The following is a 23,365-nucleotide window of genomic DNA, read 5'->3' on the forward strand; positions in this document are numbered from 1 at the left end:
TGTGTAAAGTAAAACTGACCCTGTCAAAGCAGAGCAAAATGTGATGTCCTTTAGATAATTTTACTCTTCAGCTTTTGCTGACTTTTCCCTCTGCCTTCATTGACTCGTGGCTCCAGAAGTTTGCCTGCTGCAGAGTATGCTTCATAATTTCTGTTCTCCCGTGATTTCTGTTCTTCAGAGTTATTTTTGTAACAATATCAGCTTTTTCCTATTTGTCCCCTATTTTCAGAAGGAAGGGCCAGGACCAAACTCAAGTATCTGACTTTTTCTGGCTTTGGAGGCTGATTGAGTGCAGAGATTGGCACTGCTTTTTGGTGCTGAATGAAGAAATTGAATGAATGCTGAACTGAGAGACTGAAGAAAACTTCAGAGTTGCCAGCTGTGGCAGGGAGTATGTTGACAAAAGTACAGAATGCATGAATCATTCACATTGTTTCTGCTTTGTTTTGTTTAGGGATCAGATGGGGCACCAGGACCAATAGGACCAGTGGGAAACCCAGGAGACATAGTAAGCTCTAAGCTCTGTGCTTCACACTTGGCTTCACCTATGATTAGCTTTACTTCACAAAGCTGATCTCCCCAAAATATTCAGCCTGTATCAACTGTACATCTACAAGTAGGACCTCCACAGATTACTCTGTTCTTGAATTTTTTTTTAACTCACCAAGTGAATCTCCAAATAATCCAGAGCATAATCCAGCCCATGGGATCTGTATGGAGGTTTTAGTACCTCTTGTCTGTCTGTTCTTGTTATTAACATCTCTTAGCCTCTAGAACAGGAGTACTAAATCTGTAAAGATGCTTCATGACCTAGGCTAATACCTAAACTCTTTGTGGGTATTATAAAAATACAACCAGCAACGTGTTGAAGGATGTCACAGCACAGACTGCTCAGATGCCAGGGCCTGACACCATTCCATGGCACCACTGACAAAAAATACCAGTACAGGTGAAACCTCTGAGAAGCCTATGAAGAATTTTTGCTATTTCTGTTTCATTTGAAGGGTTTTTAGATGCTACTTTATGGTAATGCATCAGAAAACCCTGGGAGAGACAGGTAATCTGATTGATGCTAACTTCAGGTTGAAAAGTTAAAAATGAACCTTCCCTGAGGAATGCAAGCTGTTGAGCTGGAACAGTTTAAGACTGCGCAATTCTGTGATTAATTTCTAGATCAAGGTTTCCTAAGGAGCAAGTTGCTTTTTTCAGATCCATTGCACAACCTGAACTTCGTCATAAGTGAGCAGTGATGGTCCTGCTGATGAGTGTTATGAAATCAGTGAGTTCTCTCAGCAAAAAGGCCAGAGACTAGATGGACAGGCTGACTAAAATTCCATTTCAAATGGATGATCAAGGTTGTGACACTGTGAAAGACCTGGGATGCTGTTGACCAGTCCTGTGGAGAAAAGGAATTTCTTGAGACTGTATGCAAGACACTTCCTGTAACTATTCATTAGATAGTTATAAAATACAGATCTACTTCCTGGCTGGACACCTAGTGCAGTAAGTTAAGGACAAAATATTAAATATAATTAACTTCAGAAAAAAAATTACCAGTGATTTCAGTGGTTTCCCAATCTGTAAGAAGTCATAGTTAATACAGAATTTTTTAGGTGAAAAGAGAGCCCTCCAGTTTAAACTACAAGGAATTCAAGAAAACTTCATAGACTCTGTGACATGGGCTACAAGACCAGCTTCTCACAATTGTCCCTTGTCGAGATATGTGTGATAAATATCTGACAGAAACATCTGAAAAGCTTCTCTGACCCATGGTGTTTCTTCTTTCCTTCCAGGGCAAAGATGGTCCACCAGGTCCACAGGGCCCACCAGGGCTGCCTGGACTGCCAGTGAGTACAATTAAACTCCTTCTTGTCCAATAAATTAAACTATTCATACAGACATAGGTTTGTAAAACAAAGAAATTACACTTTTGAGGTGCTTTAAAAGCTATGATGGTCTCTGTTATAATGATACAATGTCCTTGGTGCAGGACACTGTGAATGCTGTATTTGATCACTTTAAAATAAAGTGTCAATTACCAATGTGAATCAAGTCTGCTCCTTTTCTATCTCCTCACTGGAAGAAATACTCTTATGCAGAGCAAAAAAAATCAACTAATAACTCCAGTGTAAGGACACAAGAATTCACAGACTGGAATACTGACTTTCTCTGAGTCCACAGTCAAAATTATTCCTTTGCACTGACTCAAGGTCAAGTGCATGTTGGGAATAGACTCCTCTCTTCTGGAAAATGTAATAGTACAACATTTTGGGAGTTTTTTAATCTGACATAGAGGTAGAACCAGAGTTATTTCTAGGGTAAAGTAGCCTACCTCAATGAAAGTAATGGCATTACAATGATTTATAACAGCTGTTTTCAGAATCCTGTTTCAAGATTCTTAGAGTGCTCACCTTGCTGGAAAGGAAGAACCCCTTAAACTTGCTGTATTAGAAAGGGAAATGGTTTATGCTGTTTCAGTGGTATGGCAGGGAGAGGTTAATGGCTGAGCTATAGAAGCAGGGTGGGTTTTGGAGGTTTAGGCAAGCATAAGCATGCCATGATGAGCAGAGTTGTCATGCTAACAGAATAAATCCACCAATCTTCCCCATCGATTTCTTATACCCTGTTTTGCATTTCATTTACAGGGCATTGCTGGGAATGATGGCAAAGATGGCAAACCAGGATCTCTTGGGGAACCGGTAATGTAATTTAAAACCATTTTGCTCAGGCAATCAGAGCCATCCAGTTGTTGTTTTTGGAGCTACCTGTCTATGGACTCCTTAGGGGGAACAAGGAGCCTGTTTGCACGTCTGTTTTTAACACCAGAAGGACTATATTATCTTGAGCAATTTATAAGCGTCACACACGAGCAGTCTTGACAAACTGGGTTCTTTTACTTTTACAACTACCATAAATACACTAAAACTTAGTGACTCCACTTTTACGACTAGTGTAAACACTGCAGAGAAAGAAGGTTGTCTCGTAACATTAAACCCAGTAATCCATCTTTTAGGTAGAAGTTTACAGGCCATAAAAAGTTTAGATGAGGTATCTTTAAAGAAGCTTTTTCTGGATTGCTCTGAGACAATTCTGTTTTAGAGGTTAGAATTAGAGGGTTTATATTTGACTTTCTCTACTTAGTCTATACTTTCACTGGCTGAGGCAGAAAAGCTGAGCCATGAAGTTGTCAGCTAAAAGGAAGTCTTAATAAATTTGGCAGTGAATGTTATTCCTGGCAACTGTGCGTGTTATATGAAGAATGTGCTTCTAGTATCAAGCATTGCCAGCCTCTTTCTGTGACTCATGAAATGGGACTTAGTGATTCTGGGAAGAGCCAAGTTCCCAGTCATGGGGACACCTGGTCTGTAGAGGAGTGCTCATCACAGCAGCTGCAGAGAGTTTGTGTTTCCACCAAAACACCCAATTTAAATTAGGTATTGGTGCTGCTCTGTGCCCCTCTGACATTAAAACACTACAAGGGTGCACCAGTCCAGAGGTGTAAATTGCCTCCAAACCCCAAAGTGCAGGTGACAGTGCAGGTTGGGGTATGTATGGGAGTGTTTGTCACTGCTCTCCTTGTGTGCTCAAACATTGCTGGATAAACCCTGGGTAACCACAGTTCTCAGTGATGTTATGTCTAAGGGAGATGGGCCTGAAACTCTCACTAATATGAAGATGATTGTTTCCTACAGGGAAAGCCTGGAGAACCAGGCCTCCCAGGCCAGGAGGGTGCCAGAGGTTTACCGGTAGGTGCTGCTCTGAAGGGTTCAATCCCCTCACTCCTCTGAACTGTAGTCAGGAAGCGTTTGTTGGGCAGATGAGGTCCTTTACTGATGCAAACATATAACTAGTCATGGCATCGTGACTAAATAAATGCATAAATAAGAAACAAAAATAGAACACAGACATTTCCAAATCCTTCACACTTAGAGTAAATCCGTCATCTGGAAGGTAATGCATATAACTTCATGGCATCCCTCTGCCAGAAGGCACAGTCACAGGTGTAGCTGTTGTGTTCTATTATGTCTCCTCTGAAAGAGGGGGAAAAGTGAAATTTAGGGTTAAATAATATATTGGCTGGTCACACCAGGGATACACAGACTAGAGCCTTGGTTTTACAGCCTAAGGAGGTATGGAAAGCTTTCCCTGTCATGTGGCCCTTCCTAATTACTCCCTGACACATGACTGCTCCATGCTGAGTGGTCCACAATAACTTTAGGCAAAACTGTGAAGGTTTCTGAGTAAACATTCAAGCTAGAGTCTTCTTAGTGTTTCACATTCAGGGTGATGGAAAATTATTGATTTCATTGTCTTGCATAGGGTTTCAAAGGACAGAGAGGAGATACGGGTCCCCCAGGTCCCCGGGTAAGTAACATGTACCTCATGCACCATCTTTGGGAGAAAGAAGTTGCAAACTGAAGTTGTGCTTTCTGAGGCAATAAATGATAAAGTAAAAATGATGACAGTGTTCAACATGGTTGTTTTGAACAACGATTCCATGGGCCACGTCTATGGCACAAAATGACAACAACTGTCTTCATTCCCTCCACTGAACCTCTGATTCTGGGTTAGGGGAGGCAGCTGGTAGAGCTGAGTTCTCTGATGCTCCCTCTGACATAGCCCTTTGTGAGGAAGCCTCAAGGATGCCTCCATAACACATCCACCTGGTACAAATGCTGACTTACAAGGAACCCTTCTGCACTTGTTGGACAAGTACTAGCTCTCCTCCAAAAATGCTGAAGAAGTGCAAAATAAGTTTAAGTACAAAACTTACAGAAATGTGAATAGAAATGTCCCTTTGGCTTAGTTGCCTGGGGATTGTGAACCGCAAACCTCAAGTCCTGCACAAAAAGTTATTCTCCACTCTGTTCTGAGCTTCTTGGTGTAAAAGGTGGAATACAAAACCGAATGTTCTTCCACCTAATTCTGCCTTTTCACAGGGAAATAAAATTCTTCGCTTTCAGAAGCTTAGCTGGAAAATACAGTGCTGGAGTTCCTCATCTCTTTCTCATTATGATAGCTTCAGCATCATGAATATGTTGGTGGCTCTCAGTGGCTGCACTAGCAGTAGTAAATAATCTGGTGGACAGCAGATTATGCACTGCCTTGTGCATCACTTACAGGAGATACTTCTGAGGTTTTTTTATAAGCTGCATGTCATACGAGATGAATGAGGCTCTTGCTGGCTTTAAAAAAGTTTTCAATGAGCTCAGTTCAATATTGCAGAAACCCAGTACCAGTTACAATGGTGCTACTGGTCTGAATTTGACCTTGATCTGATCCCTCTTTCCTTTTTGCTGAATTGCAGGGGGAGCCAGGTGTGATGGGTCCTGCTGGTCGTGAGGGGCCACCAGGGAAAGATGTAAGTTTACCATTTTGAGCAGAAATGAATCTCCTTCTCCCTGACAAATGAAATTTTTAATTCACAGTGACCCTGACCTGAAACAGCTGCAGAAACTGCAATAAAGGGTGAATTACTGCAGGGAATGATTTGTGCAATGATCATTAGGGGAAACAAAGAATTAGAGGGCCTTTGTCATTGCTCAGCTACTGACACTAAAATGTCAGCTATATCTTTGAAAAAGAAGAGAGAGCAACATTGTGTGAAAGCCAGGCTATGCTGGGTAGTCATGGACCTGCCTTCTGCCATCCTTCTCCAAGCAGTACTTCATCCTGCAGGTCCCACTGGACCGGGTTCTGTCACGCTTCCTCTGCCACAGCTGTACCTGACTGAGTGTGCTGCTCCACTGCAATCCATGAAATACCTATGGAATAAGTTGCTGCTGCTCGGAAGAAAGAGAGATGGTACAAACAGATCCTCTGGCACTATTAGTGTCAAGTGCAGCCACATAACAAAGCCCTGGGAGAGTGCTGCTGACGTGGGATCCTGCAGCAACTGCTGAACAACCTACCAAGCAGCTGATGTGCATCTGCCAGGGGACCTGGAGAAGTGGCTCCTAATTTGCACCCCCTTGTATCACTGGAAACTGTTGTGCTGTAAATGGTACCCTACAAAGCAAAATGTAAGACAGACCTAAAGGAACCTCTAGGAGAAGATAGAAGCAGCTCTGAAGCCTCCCTGGAGAGAGAACAGAGTAGTCAGTTCTTGAGAAGTATTAGAGAGCCTCTGTCCCTGAGAAATACAGCTTTAAGATAATCTGATAAAAATGGTTTCTGCCTGAAATCAGGCTGCATTTAGTGATAGAAGTTTAAAATTCCAAAGATTGGTCTATCTCATGAATAACTGAAAAGGGAGAATGAGACTCCTTTCATACTGTTTTCCCTAATATATGAACAATGCAATTTATAAGGAACATTTTAAAATGTTTGTTCACCTGCCTCCATGTCAGATCTTCCTCACTCACCAGAATACTCTCCTTCCCCTCAGGGTGATCCTGGTCCCATGGGACCACAGGGCCCTCGAGGACTCCGAGGACAGCCGGTGAGTTTTCTCTTCTGACAGGTCATTTCTGCAGGTACATTATAGTCCATGGAATGGTTTGGATTGGAAGAGACCTTAAAGATAATCTAGTTCCAATCTTCTGTCCTGGGCAGGGACATCTGCCACTAGACCAGGTTGCTCAGAGCCCCATCCAGACTGGACTTGAACACTTCCAGAGTGGGGTATCCATACATTGTGTATAGTAGGGATGTTCTGCATTCCAGAACTCTGGTTTGAGGGAAGATTTTTCAGGAAGATTCAGATGATGTTTAATTAAAACCCTTTTCTCACTTTGAGAAAGACAAGTAAGAATGATATTGCTAGAAACTGATGAAGACTTAGAATATTGCAATGGACTGATGGTTGCTGACTCAGTGGGAAGAACAGTTTAATGGATTCTGTCAGGATTTCAGTGTCAGAAATGCTCATTTTCCAGTCCTGCCTCTAGAATTTCACTCACTCCTCACGTGGTCTCAGTTTTCAAAGATAGACACTGTGTGTGCCCAGGTTGAGATATGCGGGGTCCAGCTGTGGTGCTTTTCACCTGCACAGTTTTATTATGACTTCAGTGGAGACATGGCAATTCAGTTGACATTTCAAAAAGTGCCATTTGAGACGGCTCAGAAATTACTTTTATTAATTTAATGGGGTTTTAAATTCGGTTTTTAAAATAAACCCTTCTCAAATTTGAATGGAGGTTTCTGTTGCTGAACTTCAGCACATCTTTAATGTGATGCAATAAATTCTTTTCCTTTATGCAAGACATGATAGATAAACAGATTCTACAACATGTTCTATAATCAGGGCAAAATGCTGATTCAGGCAGCAAGGCCAGGAGCTGGAGTGTCAGGTCCCTCCAACCTGTGAGGGTTAGAATGCAGGAACATATCGAAGGCTCCCGTGTTGACCTTGTAATTCATCTCATTATTCCTGTACTGCTGGCATCACTCACTAACATGTCATGCCCCTGCACAACACTGGCCATGAGTAAAAATATCTGAAGTGATAAAATTTATCATAACTCTTTGGAGAAGAGAGACTTGATTGTTTGTATGTTGAAACACAAAGTATCAGTTTCTCTTGTTCTCCCTCTTCTTTGTTTCTTCTCTAACACGGAGTGTGAGTCATGAGTTTGAATATTACCAGTACAAGGGCTGACCTTTATAGTCAACTCCAATGCAGGGGAAAAGGGAAAAACACCCCTGCATGGTAAGTGGTGTAGAACTTCATCTCATCAAACTTTAGTCAGTGTAGATGATCAACTCAGCTCCTTTGTTAAGGAACAGTGAGAAACATGTCCTTTTAAAGGACGTTTTGGCTCATTCTGAATTGTCTGGTGTCAGGTAAGTATCAAATGTTTCAAGGCTTTATCACAAGTGTTTCTCTCCTCTGAGTTGATAAAAAAGGCTTGTCTAAACCCTGGTGACTTGGAGCAGCCGTGGTAGGTGGCTCTATCCATCCTGGAAGATGCTACATATGATAGAGACAAGGGTGGAGGAAAAGAGGAGGAGAAGTGCCGGTTTAGTCCTCAGACCAGAGGATTTGGGTCCACATCCCAATTTTTGCCTAAGATGGGGTCAGACATATGAAATCAGGGATGCAGAAGTTGTGGGGTCGATTGCAAATAAGATACTCCACAGTCTGTCAGGAGAGGAGGTTGAACAGTGCTAAAGAAATCCCTGCTGTTGTAGTGGATATTTTTAATTGTAGTGTACATTACGTCACTAACCTTTTTTCCTTTTTGACATAGGGCAAGAATGGATTGCCTGGATCTGCAGGAGAACCTGGCCCAGCAGGTATCCCAGTAAGTACCACAAAAGGAAGCTCATGCAGCGTGGAGAGGTGAATGAGAAAGCATAGGTGGAGTGGATTATGTGTAGCTGGTTACCATTCCTGAAGTTTCCATGTTTTAAGATCAGTGATCCGAAAACCACTGGCTGGCCATGACTTTGGAGAGGGTTTGGCTACATTCCTGGAATTGAGATTCTAACTGGGTCATCATTTTTCCCCAGTGAAACTTAAGTGTTCACAGCAAAAGGAAATGATTGATTACCTGGTATGGAAAGGAGATTGGCATGCCCCATCTTCACCAGTAGATTTAATTTTGCCAAGCAGAGAGCGTGCAGCCTGCAGAGAGTTGTCAAAAGGAAGGAAAGGGCCTCAGGGAGCTGGCAGGCTGCCATCCAGGAACAGCAGCAGCAGAAAAATCCTCCCCAGGCACTTGGGGAAAGAGCAGACAGCGGGCAGTAAACCAAGATCACGAAGCAGAATGAAACTCCCCTGAGGCCATCCTGTGGGGAAGAACAGCTTGGTAATGAAGAGCTGTAAGGAGGACAGTGAAGAGTTGTTGGTTTGTTTTGTTTGTTTTGTTAGTTTCTTTCTTTTCTTTCCTTTTTTTTTTTTTCTCTGCTCTGCTGCTGAAAACTGTCCAGAATTCATCAATTCCATGCAAATATACCTTTGTGTCCACTAGAATCTATCGCAATGCAGGGCTCTTGCCTCTCTTTGCCCATGGATACAGTTCAGTTTGCTGGACTGCTGGATTCAGAGCAAAACAAAGGCCAGAGCAGGAGGAATCTGAAAAACTGCAGCAGGATTTCACTCTTTGTAGGTCTTGCAATGTCATAAAGCCACCCCAGCCTCTCCACAGACTTGTGCCCTGATCAGTCATTGCTTTGCTGAAGGGATGTCTCAGATAAGCAAATATCACCTTTCTGTGTGGAGAGGGGGTAACTCCCAGGTTACAGGTGGCACAGGTATGTTGCAGTCTCACAGCCTTTCTGGATCAAAAAATAAGTGCCACAGCTTTTTCCTCCTTGACATAAGTTCTTACCTTCCTGGAACTGCTGCCATTGCTTCTTACTCCATGGTCCCTCACTGTTGCATTTTCAAACTAATTTTCATTTCACCCAGCCCTGTTCCCAGTTCCTATCACTGCCTTTTTTACCTTCTGGGTCTCCACCAGGTCGCTGTGGCTTTGGGATGCCTTGTGAATGCCAAGTGGGGATTATTTTTTAATTATCATAGTGTTATCACATTACCTAGACCATCAGCAAGTGACCCAGGGACTCACCAGCCAGCTTCCTGCACAAACACAGCACCACAGCAGCCTCTGCTCCAGAGGATTTAGAGTCCAAAAATAACATAGGAGATTGAAAAAGGATAAAGTCAGATGGATGAGAAAGGGGAAACAATGAGACAGTGTTGGTCAGCAGAACAGACAGTCATCTCATCAGTATCCTTCTCTGTCATTAAAATGAATCCTCTCCCTTTCATAAAGGTTATTATGGGAAGTATTTCCTTGTGCTGTACATGAATCCATTTATTTTGAAGAGCACTAATTTCCCTCACAATGTGGTGTGACAAGCCAATATTTTATATTACTATTTTGAGAAAAAGGAGATGTGAGAAAGGTTATTACGACAATAAGGGTGGGGTTTTTTTTTCTACCTTCACCGTTGCTGACTTTTAATCACAAGGTAAAACTTGCCAGGAGCCTTCTCCTTCTGCAGCTGCTGTTTGACAGTGCCCATCCCAATTCACAGTGCTCGTGCCTGCACACAGCAACACAGTCCAGCCCCTGAAGTCCCCAGGGCTGGTTGCATACACAAAATCCACATGCTTTGTGCCTACCAGGCTTGTTGGTATTCACTCTACAAAAGTTTTACTCTAAGAAGGAAAAGGGCTATGTTCTGAATGAGAAGGCACAGGACAAAGTTGTGAAAGAAAAGGTTAAAAGAAGAGTTAAAATCGTATAAGAAGGTTGAATTACATGGTTCTGTGTCATGAACTGCCATTTAAACTGTAAGGAAAAAGGATAGTTTGACAGAATATTACAAGAAATAAGTGAAAGGCAGGCATTTTATAAATTTAACCTGGAAGTAAAGGCAAAAGAGCAGCTCTGTATCTGTCTGCAGGTTGTATTCTCGGATTTGAGCAGTATGATCACCTGCACTGTTTCCCTGTCATCACCCATCACAGCATTTCCACTCTCAACACCCCCTTATAAACCATGTGACACCAGAACAAACATGGAACACACCTCCTCTCCCTGCCATAATTGTTCCTTCCTTTTCATCTTCTCCCAGGGATCCTGCACCAATTATTAATAAAGCAACCGTGGTATTTGAAACCTGCTTTTCTAAATGATTTTGTTCTTCCTTTCCTTGTCAGTTTTAGGAGTCCTGCTGCTACAGTGAAATTTCCCAGTTCCAGTGTATCTGTAAATGCATGCTCTAGGAAAGAGATGTTGCAGAAAGGGTTGCTAGTGTCTGTCTCATTTCTGTCCTAAGGGTCCCAAAGGAAATAAAGGAGAAACAGGCAGCCCAGGACTCCCTGGCTTCATAGGACCCCGAGGACCTCCTGTGAGTATGTGTAGGAATAGATTAGACCCTCTTGTTACCTGCTTTTAAATATTAGCCTGTTAAAGATGGGACACAGTCACCTTCAGTTAGGTAAAAAAACATAAGCAGGAGACCTGACAAATCCAGAACCCATATAATTTCACTTCCAAGGGAAATTGGACTACAAAACCACCATTTTTCATATGGATCAACATCCAAAATCCCATTTAGGGAGCTGGTACTTATCAGTCAGCCCTGATAACGTGTACATTAATCAGACTGGTTCAATAGTCTTCTTAGTATGGCTATGGGGTATTTAAGTTCTCAGACTCTATATCTGCATGAACCCCAGGTGGACTATATGGGAAAACTGTGAGTGATAATAATACAGGTATTTCTGATATTTGCTATTCCAAGGAAAATTCCTTTGTTGCCAGCCACAGAGGTATGTTGCAATTAAAGCACTGATATATCTCCCAAAGTGATCTAAAATAATACCTAGACACATGAAAAGATCACAGCCTCAAAATCCAGTATCTTTAGCCCTCCCAAGGCAAGTAAAACATGTTAAATTCCACTGGAAGGATGGAAAAGGCTAACGTTAGGCAAATATTTTTGTTTCTGTTGATCTGTTGGATCAAAAATGAGATGTAAAAGATGTGACTCTAGCAGAGCTGAATATTCCACAGGATGATTCTTTTTCCTTCTGTATTTTTGTATATACATTTTATTTTATTTTATAATTTGAAAGGCAGTTGTGTGATGAAAAGAGGAGAAACAAATATTTAGCTGGAAAGTTAATTTAAAGCAGGAAACATGGTGGCCATTTAAGACTGAAGTGGCCCTAAGGAATACCTGAGTGAGTCTAAAGCTGCCTAATTAGGAGCTGACATGATCAGGCATCTGTGATTAGTTCCATTACTCATGGATACATGTATAGCTCTAGCACTGCCCAAGATGTTATGTTTCCAGGTTATGGGGAACATACCACCTGCATGCACATGTTATAGATATGATCATGTGTTTTAGTTGCAAATGGGCTACAAAGATGAATCTTTCCATTCATGGCATGAGGAAGTGGGCAGAATATCAAGAATAACTAGATTAAGGTTTGCTTTGCTTTATCTGCACTTCAGGAGTCCACTGACTTTTTTTTTCATTTAAATGCTAAAATGCAAAATGCACTGTCTAATTATCACACTGTAAATGCAGGGAAAATAATTTGAAAAATAAATAGAAAAAATCTAATAGGGTGCTTGTTCAAATTTAGGTTATTTAACATAGTTCTGAAAGAAAGGCAAGATGTCAGGCTTGAACTTCCTTTATCACTGGCTCTGTATGTGTTATTTCAACTGGTATAATATAAGATGGCACTTCTACCTACAAAATTTACTTGACTTACATGTTTAGAATATTATGGGTATGATACTGGTGCTGCTTAAGTTAAACCAGACCTTACAAAGTGCATGGAGTTCTGTGAAGTATTGGTAAGAAAAAGGAACAACATTTATTGAAAGCAGGAACACACTTTTGGTGAAACATCTGTCCTGCTCTCAGCTGGTTTGTTAGAAATTATTTCCTGTTATTTACATTTACATGGTAAGCAACATTACAAAAAATTGCTTTCTAAATAGTAGGATGTGTCTTTCCAGGCATGACCAATAGCAGTATGTTAAGGATAAATCAATCCAAACCTGCTGCTGTGCAGAATACTTGTGTTCTTAGCAGAAAACAAGGATTAGGGTTATTAGGTAGACTCTTTCTTCTGACTCCTTCCAGTGCACTGCTAAATGAACTTTGTGTGTGTCCTAGGGAGAACCAGGAGAAAAGGGTCCTCCTGGAAAAGAGGTAAGTTAAATTCCCAGTTGTTTCAAAATAAGATTGGTGTTTTGGGAAAAAACATCAAGGACGCTACCTGGGTCTCAACAAATTGATTTTTTTTCACACAATGATTTGGGTTGGAAGAGGTCTTAAATATCATCTCATTCCAATCTCCTGCCATAGGCAGGGACACCTTCTACTAGACCAGGTTGCTCAGAACCCGATCCCACCTGACCTTGAACAATTCCAGGGATAGGGCATCCACATCTTCTCTGGGCAACCTGTGCCAGGGCCTCACTACCCTCATAGTGAAGAATTTCTTCCCAATATCCTACACTCTTTTATTGTGAAGCCACTACTCCTCATTCTGTTGCTACAGTCCCTGATGAAAAGTTTGTCCCCATCTTTCTTATAAGCCCCCTGGAGCCTTATCCAGGCTAAACAATCCCAGCTCTCCCAGGCTGTCTCCATGGCAGAGGTGCTCCAGCCCTCTCTCTGGGCATCTTTGTGGCCTCCTCTGGACTTGCTCCAACCGATTCATGTCATTCTTAAGTTGATGACACCAGAGCTGGACATACTACCCCAGGTGGGGTATCCCCAGAGAGAAGCAGAGAGGGAGAATCACTTCCCTTGACCTGCTTGTCATGGTTCTTTTTTTTTTTTTTTTTTGAATTGTTGATAATTGAGAGCCAGTGGGGAGCTAATAACTGATAACTGAGCCAGTGGGGAGCTCTCTGGAAACTGTGGTACCATCAGGGAAATAAATTTTCCTCAGCTCACAAGAATCATTGCAAAGCTATTTGTTTTATTATTTACTGTTATTATGGAGAGATCTTTTATGTTTACCTTTATTTTGTTGCAGGGTGCACCAGGGAAACATGGTGAAATTGGCTCCAAAGGAGAGAGGGTAGGTTGGAGAATATTACTGGTTATTTCATTATGTTGAAATGAAGAGAGCTGTTTTGAGTTAGGGGAAGGGTGTAGGGGTCACTCAAGAGTGAAACATGGCCCTTGCTTCCCACTCTCCCAGCTCTCTCTTTAATCACTTTCCGTCAGTAATAGTTTGTGGATCATTTGTAGTGCACCAGATGTTGCATTCAGTAACTTTGCCAGCTCAGCTCTTAGTGTTTTGCTGTGTTTGGAAATCAGAATTTTGCCTCTTATTTTGTGGTAATAATGCCTCTCTTTTCACTTAGGGTGAGCCTGGAATCAAAGGCGAAAAAGGCCCTCAAGGAGAAAAGGGCCCTCCGGGTGATCCTGGCATACCTGGTCACAAGGGCCATCCGGGACTGATGGGTCCCCACGGACCCCCAGGAGACACTGGGCAAGTTGGACCTCCCGGTCCTCCAGGACAGCCAGGATTTCCAGGACCAAGGGTAAGATTTCCAGAGAAGGGCTTTGTACAATAATTTCACTGCCACAGTGTGTGATCAGAAATGTACCTAAAATTACACTGGGGCTGATGGAAACTAGAGCAAGTGTCGTGGTTTTGCCCTGGCTCAATTTACTTTTATACCCCCCATACAAGTCCATCGGTACCCCTTCGGGTCCTTGAAGTATCCTCTTCTCAGGTAATCAATACCAAGGATACAGGGGGCTTCTGGCCCTGTCACAATGGGATGCTTTTCACATTGGTCTCCAGTCAAGCTTACTTCGGCCTCTACCACTGACAACTCTTGCGACCCTCCTGTCACTCCAGAAATAGACACAGTCTCCATAGTCTTATGTTCAGACGGCATTGTTTGTTCAGTATTTTGTGACCCGTAAAAAGAATGATTTCCAATGGGGTCCTGAACAACAGCAAAAAATTGTCAGCAAACAAAACCATCCTCAGCCCCAGGGATGGGCTGGTGGGCAAAACCACGACAGCAAGAGTGTGTTGTAACGGGGAGGCAGAGCCTTTATCTCTTGGTGCACATTAAGGAGAGTTATAGCACATCTCAGGGAATCACAGAATGGTTTGGGTTGAAAGACCATCTCGTTCCAACCCTCTGCCACGGGCAGAGACACCTTCCACTAGAAGAGGTTGCTCAGAACCCCACGGGGAAGTGTTGTGGGGGTGTTGAATTGCACTCAGGGGAGCTGAGCAGTCCAGACCCATAGCCAGGGCAGCCAGCCACTGATGCCTCTTACCTCTGAATGCATAAATCAGATCTGTGACTGTGTCCATGGCACTGGAGTCTGAAAAAAAATTCTTTCTATTAGGGCAATAATGTGCAGCATTTCATATGGAGGACTAATGCCTTCCTCTGCTGCTGGTTGTTAGGAGAGACAAAATGCTGAGCTGTGGAAAGGTCACTGCTCTATTCCTGGAAATCCTGGAGCCAGCTCATCAAAATTCATGAAATACTATTTTTGTTTAATATTCTGTCTCTTTTCTTTCTTTCTTTTTTTTCCCCCCTAATGGGAAACAATCTCACTACTGAGAACGCCTGAGGGTGGTGCATGTGGCAGAATGAGAAAAACTACCAACATCAGTGAAACCACTATACCCATCCTGAGGGTGAATTTGAGATCACCTCAGAAGAGAATAAATAGTGAAATAATCTCTGATGTAAAAGCTGAGTAAATTTTAGGCAAAGCATTTCGTTGTGTGTCCCAACAATACAGAGGTTTGATGAGATTAAGTAATGATTATGGAGACAATGCAACTAATAGGGTTACAACTTGAAAAGATAATTTGTAAACCTTCAGAGTATGCTCCACAATTGTGTTTACTTACTGGGATATTCAGTAAGAGCCATCACAAATGGTTAGTCCTTAATGAAAAAATTGTTTCTTTTGTCACTGAAGAACACATCTTTTTCTCATGCTAAATCTTGGGAAGGAGGCAGCAAATAGACAACTCCGTACTTATCAGCAGTGTTGTTGATTAAAACTGAAATGTTACTTAGCTTTTTAATAAAATATCTTTTTTTTTTTTTTAATGAAGAGTAACTTTTGGTTCAGAAGAGCTCACTAAGTTTTCATAAGCCTAAAGGACACAAACTGCATCCTTGTATGTTAAAAAGATAAAAGTGTGTGGGAATAGCAATACTTTAATGCAAGTAGCTCATAGAGAAAAGAACACAGTCTTTAGGTTGACCAGAAGTATTTTCAAACTAGCAGAAATTCAAAGAATAATTTTAGCCAAAAAAATTAAAAGTGTATTTCAAGTGAAACGTCTAATTTTCTGATTTACAAAGGAAAACATTTGATCTTGTGGCCTGAAAATGGTTTATTTTTAAATATAGTTACTTTTTTTTTTTGAGTTTATTCAAAGACAAGAGACTGGTTACCCTAAAACCTCTGTTTTTGTTTTTTGGGTTTTTTTTATTTACTTAGAAAGCCACAACCTAAAAAATTCTTCTACCTCCTACCAAAAATCCTTTCATCATTTTTTCAGTTGCATCATCCAGAGTTGTTGTTCACGTCACTCTGACTTTTGACAGCTATTACAGCTGTACAACAGCAACGTCACACAAAAGAGCTGAGAGAAGGGATGAAAGATGCTGTGCCTTAGGGGCTGGGTAGGGGGCCAAGGCCAGGAAGCCACATCCCCTGTCTCTCTTTAAGAGGCTGAAATCAGGCAGAACCTCGTACTGGTTTGAAAGAAAAGGTATCATATGCATAAACTGGCTCCTGTTCCTTGAGATAAGGCTTGTTGGCAGGCAGTGCATCCAGTAGGAGTGTTTTTAGCAAGTCCAGATACCCAATGTTACTACCCTGAGGGCACACGTGCATCTCTGTGCAAGGAAACATGCCATGATGGAAAAGGGGGTGGTATCTCCACTGTGATTTGGCAGGGCTGAGGATGTCTACTGATTTCTACTACTTGTCCTATGAGTGTATAGGGAGGAGGAAGGAGATTTTCTCTAGGAAGGAGGTGGGAAAACTGTTCCAACTATCCCCTCAGGCCAGGCTCCCTATTTACACCGTTGAGCCGTTGGTTTGCCAGCAGGTTGGAAATTTTGGGTGCCTTTGACACCATCTCCCACAGCGTACTCCTGGAAAACCCATGGTAGCCCATGGCTTGGACAGGTGCACTCCGTGCTGGGTTGAGAACTGGCTGGATGGCCAAGCCTAGAGAGTGGTGCTGCATCCAGTTGGTGTCCTGTCACTAGTGGTGTGCCCCAGGAATCAGTGTTGGGCCAAATCCTGTTTAATATCTTTACTGATGATCTGGATGAGGGGATTGGGTCTACCATTAGTAAAGTCTCAGATGACACCAAGCTGGGTGGCAGTGTCTATCTGCTGGAGAGTAAGAAGGCTCTGCAGAGGGGTCTGTACAGACTGGATTGATGGCCACCACCAGTGGCAGGAGGTTCAACAAGACCAAGTGCTGAGTCCTACACCTTGTCCACATGTCCCAGGTTGGACTTGGCTCCCAGCCAAGTGCCTGGACCTCAGGGACAAAGCCTTCCCCCTCCCTCTCGCTCTCGCGCAATTGATCGAAAAAATCACGAAAAAGAAAATCAAAAGAACCCAAACCGAACTGAATTTTAAGTGGAAGATTTATATAAAGAAAATTATATACAGGGAACCCCCCAAAGGGGAAAAGGGAAAGGAAAGGGAAAAGGGAAAAAGGGATTAAAAGGGATACAATGCAAATACTTCCCTCCAGAGATAGCGAACCACACCACACAACCGCCGGCACTCTCTGCCTCTCAAGGCCAACCAGATGCGCTAGGCCTCACTCCCTCGCCCGGGTAGAGCGACAGCAAAGCTACCTTCGCCTTCGGTCCACCGGAAGAAAGAGAGCGAGAGTTTCCTCTCTCTTCTTATTTATACTCTTGTTTACGTAAAAATCGTATGGAATACTGGGAACATGGCCTTGGTTCCTTGGTTACAACTTGGTCACCAAGGAAGGCCTAGTTTTAAAACTACTACATTCTCCACCCCTTATTCCATACTATTTTTACGTAACACTTATATGTCATGTATTTGCTTATATCCCGCGCATATATACACATATTTATATATATATAGTCTTTTGGAGTAGTTGTCTTGTGGTAGAAGATCGACTTCAGCATCAACAGTAGTTCAGTTCAGATCCTTGGCACTTTGGTTACAATCACAGTTCAGGTTTAGGACTGGTTCACTGTCTCATCGTCAGATACCGGTATCAGCTTTGGTCAGGTCTCTCTCATTTGGTGACTGGTCTCCTGTAAAACAACTTGAAGCACAAAGTTAGTTTTTCCCCAAGGATAAATTTCCTTGAGGCACACACTGTATCTTTCCATCCTTCCTCATCACCCACCAGGTGTACCCTGGCCCTTGGGCAAAAACAACTCCACGAATGGGTTTGTCCTCGCCCGAGGTAGGGGTAACCCAAACAGCTTTACTCAACATACCTCTCAGGTCAATCACTGGAACTTTGTCTCCATCTACAGTGTGGAGGGATTCTGCTTGGGCAGGGCCAGCTCGATTGATAGAGCCTCTAGTATTTACCAACCAGGTGGCCTTGGCTAGGTGCTTATCCCAGTTCTTAAATTTTCCCTCACATAGTGCTTTTAAAGTTGTTTTTAACAGTCCATTATACCTTTCAATTTTTCCAGCAGCAGGTGCATGATATGGAATGTGATAGACCCATTCAATACCATGTTCCCGTGCCCACGTGGCCACTAGATTATTCTTGAAATGAGTCCCATTGTCTGACTCAATTCGCTCTGGAGTGCCATGTCTCCATAAGACCTGCTTCTCAAGACCCAAAATGGTATTTCGGGCCGTTGCATGGGGCACTGAATATGTCTCCAACCATCCAGTCGTTGCTTCCACCATGGTAAGCATATAACGCTTACCCTGGCGGGTCTGTGGCAATGTGATATAATCGACTTGCCATGCTTCTCCGTATCTATACTTGTCCCAGCGTCCACCATACCATAGGGGCTTCAATCTTCTTGCCTGCTTGATAGCAGCACAGGTTTCACAGTCATGGATAACCTGGGAAATAGTGTCCATGGTTAAATCCACCCCTCGGTCTCGTGCCCATCGGTAGGTGGTATCTCGGCTCTGATGACCTGAAGCATCATGGGCCCATCTGGCTAGGAACAACTCTCCCTTATGTTGCCAGTCCAGGTCTATTTGTGACACTTCAATTTGCGCAGCTCTATCCGCTTCTCTGTTGTTACGATGTTCTTCGTTGGCTCGACTCTTGGGTACATGGGTATCTACGTGGTGGACTTTCACATCTAGTTTCTTTACTCTAGAAGCAATGTCCTACCACAAATCAGCAGCCCAGATGGGTCTTCCTCTACGCTTCCAACTCATGTTTTTCCATCGCTCTAGCCATCCCCGTAGGGCATTGGCTATCATCCATGAGTCGGTGTAGAGGTAGAGCCTTGGACATCCTTCTCTCTCTGCGATGTCTAGGGCCAATTGGACGGCTTTGAGTTCTGCAAACTGACTCGATTCGCCTTTACCTTCAGTGGCCTCCACGACTCGTCGGGTGGGACTCCAAACAGCTGCTTTCCACTTCCGGTTCCCTCCTATAATACGGCAAGAACCATCAGTGAAAAGAGCATAACGCGTCTCTTCATCTGGCAGTTCATTATATGGCGGAGCTTCTTCAGCTCGACTCACTGGTTCTTCTTCTTCTTCCTCGTCTGCCAGACTGAAGTTTCCACCTTCGGGCCAATTAGTTATGATTTCCAAAATTCCGGGGCGATTCGAGTTTCCAATTCGGACACGTTGCGTAATCAAAGCAATCCACTTGCTCCATGTGGCATCGGTAGCATGATGCGTAGGAGGTACTTTTCCTTTGAACATCTAACTCAGCACCGGTAGTCGGGGTGCCAGGAAGAGCTGTGCTTCGGTGCCAATCACTTCAGAAGCTGCTTGTATGCCTTCATATGCCGCCAGTATTTCCTTCTCCATAGGGGTGTAGTTGGCTTCAGATCCTCTGTAGCTTCGACTCCAGAAGCCAAGTGGTCGCCCTCGTGTTTCGCCAGGCACCTTTTGCCAGAGGCTCCAGGAGGGACCGTTATCTCCAGATGCAGTGTAAAGTACATTCTTTACATCTGGTCCCGTCCTAACTGGTCCAAGAGCCACGGCATGTGCAATCTCTTGCTTGATCTACCTGAAAGCCTGCTGTTGTTCAGGACCCCATTGGAAATCATTCTTTTTATGGGTCACAAAATAAAGAGGGCTCACAATTTGGCTGTACTCTGGGATGTGCATCCTCCAGAAGCCTATGGCTCCCAGAAAAGCTTGGGTCTCCTTTTTGTTTGTCGGTGGAGCCATTGCTACAATTTTATTGATGACGTCGGTTGGAATCTGGCGCCTTCCATCTTGTCATTTCACCCCTAAGAACTGGATCTCTCTGGCAGGCCCCTTGACTTTGCTCTTCTTAATGGCAAAACCGGTTTTGAGGAGAATCTGGATAATCTTCTCTCCTTTGTCGAAAACTTCCTTTGCTGTGTTCCCCCATACAATGATGTCGTCAATGTATTGTATGTGTTCTGGGGCCTCACCCTTCTCCAGTACAACCTGAATCAACCCATGACAGATGGTGGGACTGTGTTTCCACCCCTGGGGCAGTCGATTCCAGGTGTATTGCACGCCCCTCCACGTGAAAGCAAACTGCGGCCTGCACTCTTCTGCCAAGGGAATGGAGAAAAATGCATTTGCTATGTCAATGGTAGCATACCACTTTGCTGTCTGGGACTCCAGCTCATATTGGAGCTCCAACATATCTGGCACAGCAGCACTTAATGGCGGTGTGACTTCATTTAAGCCACGATAGTCCACTGTCAATCTCCATTCGCCATCGGATTTGCGTACAGGCCAAATGGGGCTGTTGAAGGGTGAGTGAGTCTTACTGACTACCCCTTGACTCTCCAACTTCTTGATCATCTTATGAATAGGGATCACAGCATCTCGATTGGTCCGGTATTGTCGCCTATGCACTGTTGAAGTGGCTATTGGCACTTGTTGATCATCGACTTGCAGGAATCCTACAACAGAAGGATCTTCTGAGAGACCAGGCAGGGCAGACAATTGCTTGGATTTCTCCTCAGTCACCGTGGCTACACCGAAAGCCCATCGGTACCCCTTCGGGTCCTTGAAGTATCCTCTTCTCAGGTAATCAATACCAAGGATACAGGGGGCTTCTGGCCCTGTCACAATGGGATGCTTTTCCCATTGGTCTCCAGTTAAGCTTACTTCGGCCTCTACCACTGACAACTCTTGCGACCCTCCTGTCACTCCAGAAATAGACACAGTCTCCATAGTCTTGTGTTCAGACGGCATTAGTGTACACTGGGCACCGGTATCTATCAAAGCCCGGTATCTCTGTGGATCCGATGTGCCAGGCCATCGAACCCACACAGCCCAGTAAACCCGATTATCCTTCTGGTCCCTTTCCTTCTCCTGGCAGAAGGCAGGGCCCCTCTATTGGTCCTTGTCAGAGCATTCAGTGTCAGATATCCTCTTTGCTCCACCAGCGGCCTTCTTGTTGTCAAGAAAGTGGACTTCAGCCTTCTTGTGTTGTGGAGATTGCAATTGCTTTTCCAGAAAATCCGCATCAACTACAAAGACAAGTTTTTTATTGGCTTCCTTCTGCTTCAGCTCTTTCACTCTAGCCTGAAGTTTGGAAGTGGGTTGTCTATCCCATTTCTTCATGTTCTCTCTCTGTTTGCGCAGGTAGGACCACAGCTGATTGCGTGATTCGCGTTTAGGGTCCTTCCTTCTGTGTGTAGGGGGAGGAGTTGTTGACCGAGATCTGGACCAAGATCGAGATTGAGGTCGAGCTCGTGGTCTAGATCGCTTTACTGGTGTGTCTCTGTAGTCTCGGGAAACGCTGTCATCTCTGTCTTCATAGTCATCCTCATAATTGGAATATTCATAATCTCCTTCCATTCTTCCCTTAGAGCGGATGGGTTGACGTCGGACATCGGACAGATCTTCGAAATTTTCCGCTATGCTCTGTATCCATTGACACATTGTTTCTACATCTGGTTCATCCAACTTTGGATGGAATACTGAAATTAGGCAGCTGATGTATTGTGCAGGGGCACCTTTAATTACTTTTCTCCACATTGGATTGGTACATGGGAGACTCGCAGGGTCTAAGATATCATAATAATCCGGATTACTAAAGATGAGTTCAAGCATGGCCAGTTCCCGTAGATATTGAATACCTTCTTCCGCAGTTGTCCATTTTCCTGGAGAACTTGTTAAGTACTCTTTAAATGGATATCTCTCTCTCACAGCATTAAGGATCCTAAGCCAGAGACTATGACTATATGGCTCTCGTGCAATTCCTTGTTCAATCTCACGGTCTCGAGCCAGGGATCCCAACTGCTGTGCTTCGTGACCTTCCAGCATGTGGCTTCTAGCTCCATTATCCCAACATCTTACTAGCCAGGTTAGAATCCGCTCACCAGGCCGGCGACTATAATCTTTTCTCAAATCCCGGAGCTCTGCTGGCGTCAATGATCGTAATACTTCTGATGTTCTCACAACTCCCGCTTCTGGATGGACATCCCTCCTATCCATTTCCACTTCTCTTTTGACGTATCTGTGTGGAACTGTTTCCACTCTGCCTCTCTCACGTGGAGGTGGAAATGGAACATGCCTTGGGGATGGGCTTCTGTGTTGTGGAGGTTGAGGCGGGGGCTGTGTCTGCTGCAGGGATGGTTTTCTGGCTTGTGGAGATGGGGACCGAGCACGGTGCCTGGATGGGCTTCTTGCGGGTGGAGGTAACGAGTAGTCCTCTGGACCCTGAGATGAGGATTTCAGATAGTCCTCCATCTCTTCTGTGGAACAGTCAAGAAGAGTGTATTCAGGTGTCAACACTCTCCTTGGCTTTTGTGTTCCATCAGGCATCTGAGCTGCTGCCCCTTCTTCCTTCGGACGCGTCACCCTCTCTTTTGGACGCGCCCCTAATTCCTTGGGACGTGCTCCTTCTCTCACAGCTAGTTCTTCTTCTTCTTCAGTTACACGCCTCAGTCGTGGGGCTAGGCTTGTGGACCCTGCATCATCCCTTATCCACATCTTCTTTTTTGTTATGGGAGCAATAGTGATTTCAGGATCTGTGGTGTGGGCCCCAGTCTTGGTCATAGAAGTGGCTGGAGTTCCCATGTTCATAAAGTCCATAATTGGAACTCCAGTGTCAGCAGGTTTGGTCCAAGCTGTGCTGGCTTCAAGTGGCATCTGGACTCTGGTCTTGGTGGACTCCATTCTGACTGGCATAGTTTGTGTCCCTGTCTCCGCCTTAGCCTTCTGAACATAATCTACAGCGGCTCGATAAGCACTAGCCAGGCCCCAGCATAGAGCAAAGATTTGGGTATTTGGATCCTTATATGTAAGACAACCTTCCATTAAACGATGGGTTATCTCATTAGGATCAAAGGCCTGTGCTGCCGTGAAGTCCCAAGTAATGGGAGGTGCCAAGCGCCCGATCCATTTACCAAACTCTTCCCATGCTCCTTGCCAACCAGGAACTGCCCTTTCCAAGCCCCTTTCCAAAGCTCCAGCTAACCCCTTTGAGGTACGACCTTTCCTATAACAAGGGAACCAGCATAACACAATCCTTCCAATTTTAAATAGCATGTTCATCACATTCATCATAAACCAAATTGTTGCCACACAATTTAGATAATCATTGGAGGCAACAGTCAGTTTGGGAATTTCTAGGATCCAGCGTTTAACATCAAGATAGGAAGAATACCTTTCCCAGATGTCTCGCCAATTGAACACTGTTGGATTTGGATTGTCCCACATGTAGTAACCTAAAACAGGTGCAAAAGCTGCTAAAAGTACATTAAAAATTAAGAAA

General features: G+C 43.8%; 1 protein-coding gene across 1 annotated transcript in view; it reads left to right on the forward strand.

The window, feature by feature from the left end:
* The window catches only part of COL22A1 (collagen type XXII alpha 1 chain), a 224,706-nt gene that overhangs the window by 195,564 nt on the left and 5,777 nt on the right, over positions 1 to 23,365 (forward strand). The window contains exons 50-61 of the mRNA XM_050324956.1: positions 455 to 508; positions 1,794 to 1,847; positions 2,646 to 2,699; positions 3,693 to 3,746; positions 4,321 to 4,365; positions 5,309 to 5,362; positions 6,389 to 6,442; positions 8,193 to 8,246; positions 10,735 to 10,806; positions 12,598 to 12,633; positions 13,469 to 13,513; positions 13,803 to 13,982. Coding sequence (XP_050180913.1) covers positions 455 to 508; positions 1,794 to 1,847; positions 2,646 to 2,699; positions 3,693 to 3,746; positions 4,321 to 4,365; positions 5,309 to 5,362; positions 6,389 to 6,442; positions 8,193 to 8,246; positions 10,735 to 10,806; positions 12,598 to 12,633; positions 13,469 to 13,513; positions 13,803 to 13,982 — 756 coding nt within the window. The remainder of the gene's footprint in view (positions 1 to 454; positions 509 to 1,793; positions 1,848 to 2,645; positions 2,700 to 3,692; positions 3,747 to 4,320; positions 4,366 to 5,308; positions 5,363 to 6,388; positions 6,443 to 8,192; positions 8,247 to 10,734; positions 10,807 to 12,597; positions 12,634 to 13,468; positions 13,514 to 13,802; positions 13,983 to 23,365) is intronic.

The sequence above is a fragment of the Myiozetetes cayanensis genome, unplaced genomic scaffold (genome assembly GCF_022539395.1).
Source record: "Myiozetetes cayanensis isolate MyiCay16 unplaced genomic scaffold, myiCay2020 scf1, whole genome shotgun sequence".
Taxonomy (NCBI): Eukaryota; Metazoa; Chordata; class Aves; order Passeriformes; family Tyrannidae; genus Myiozetetes; species Myiozetetes cayanensis.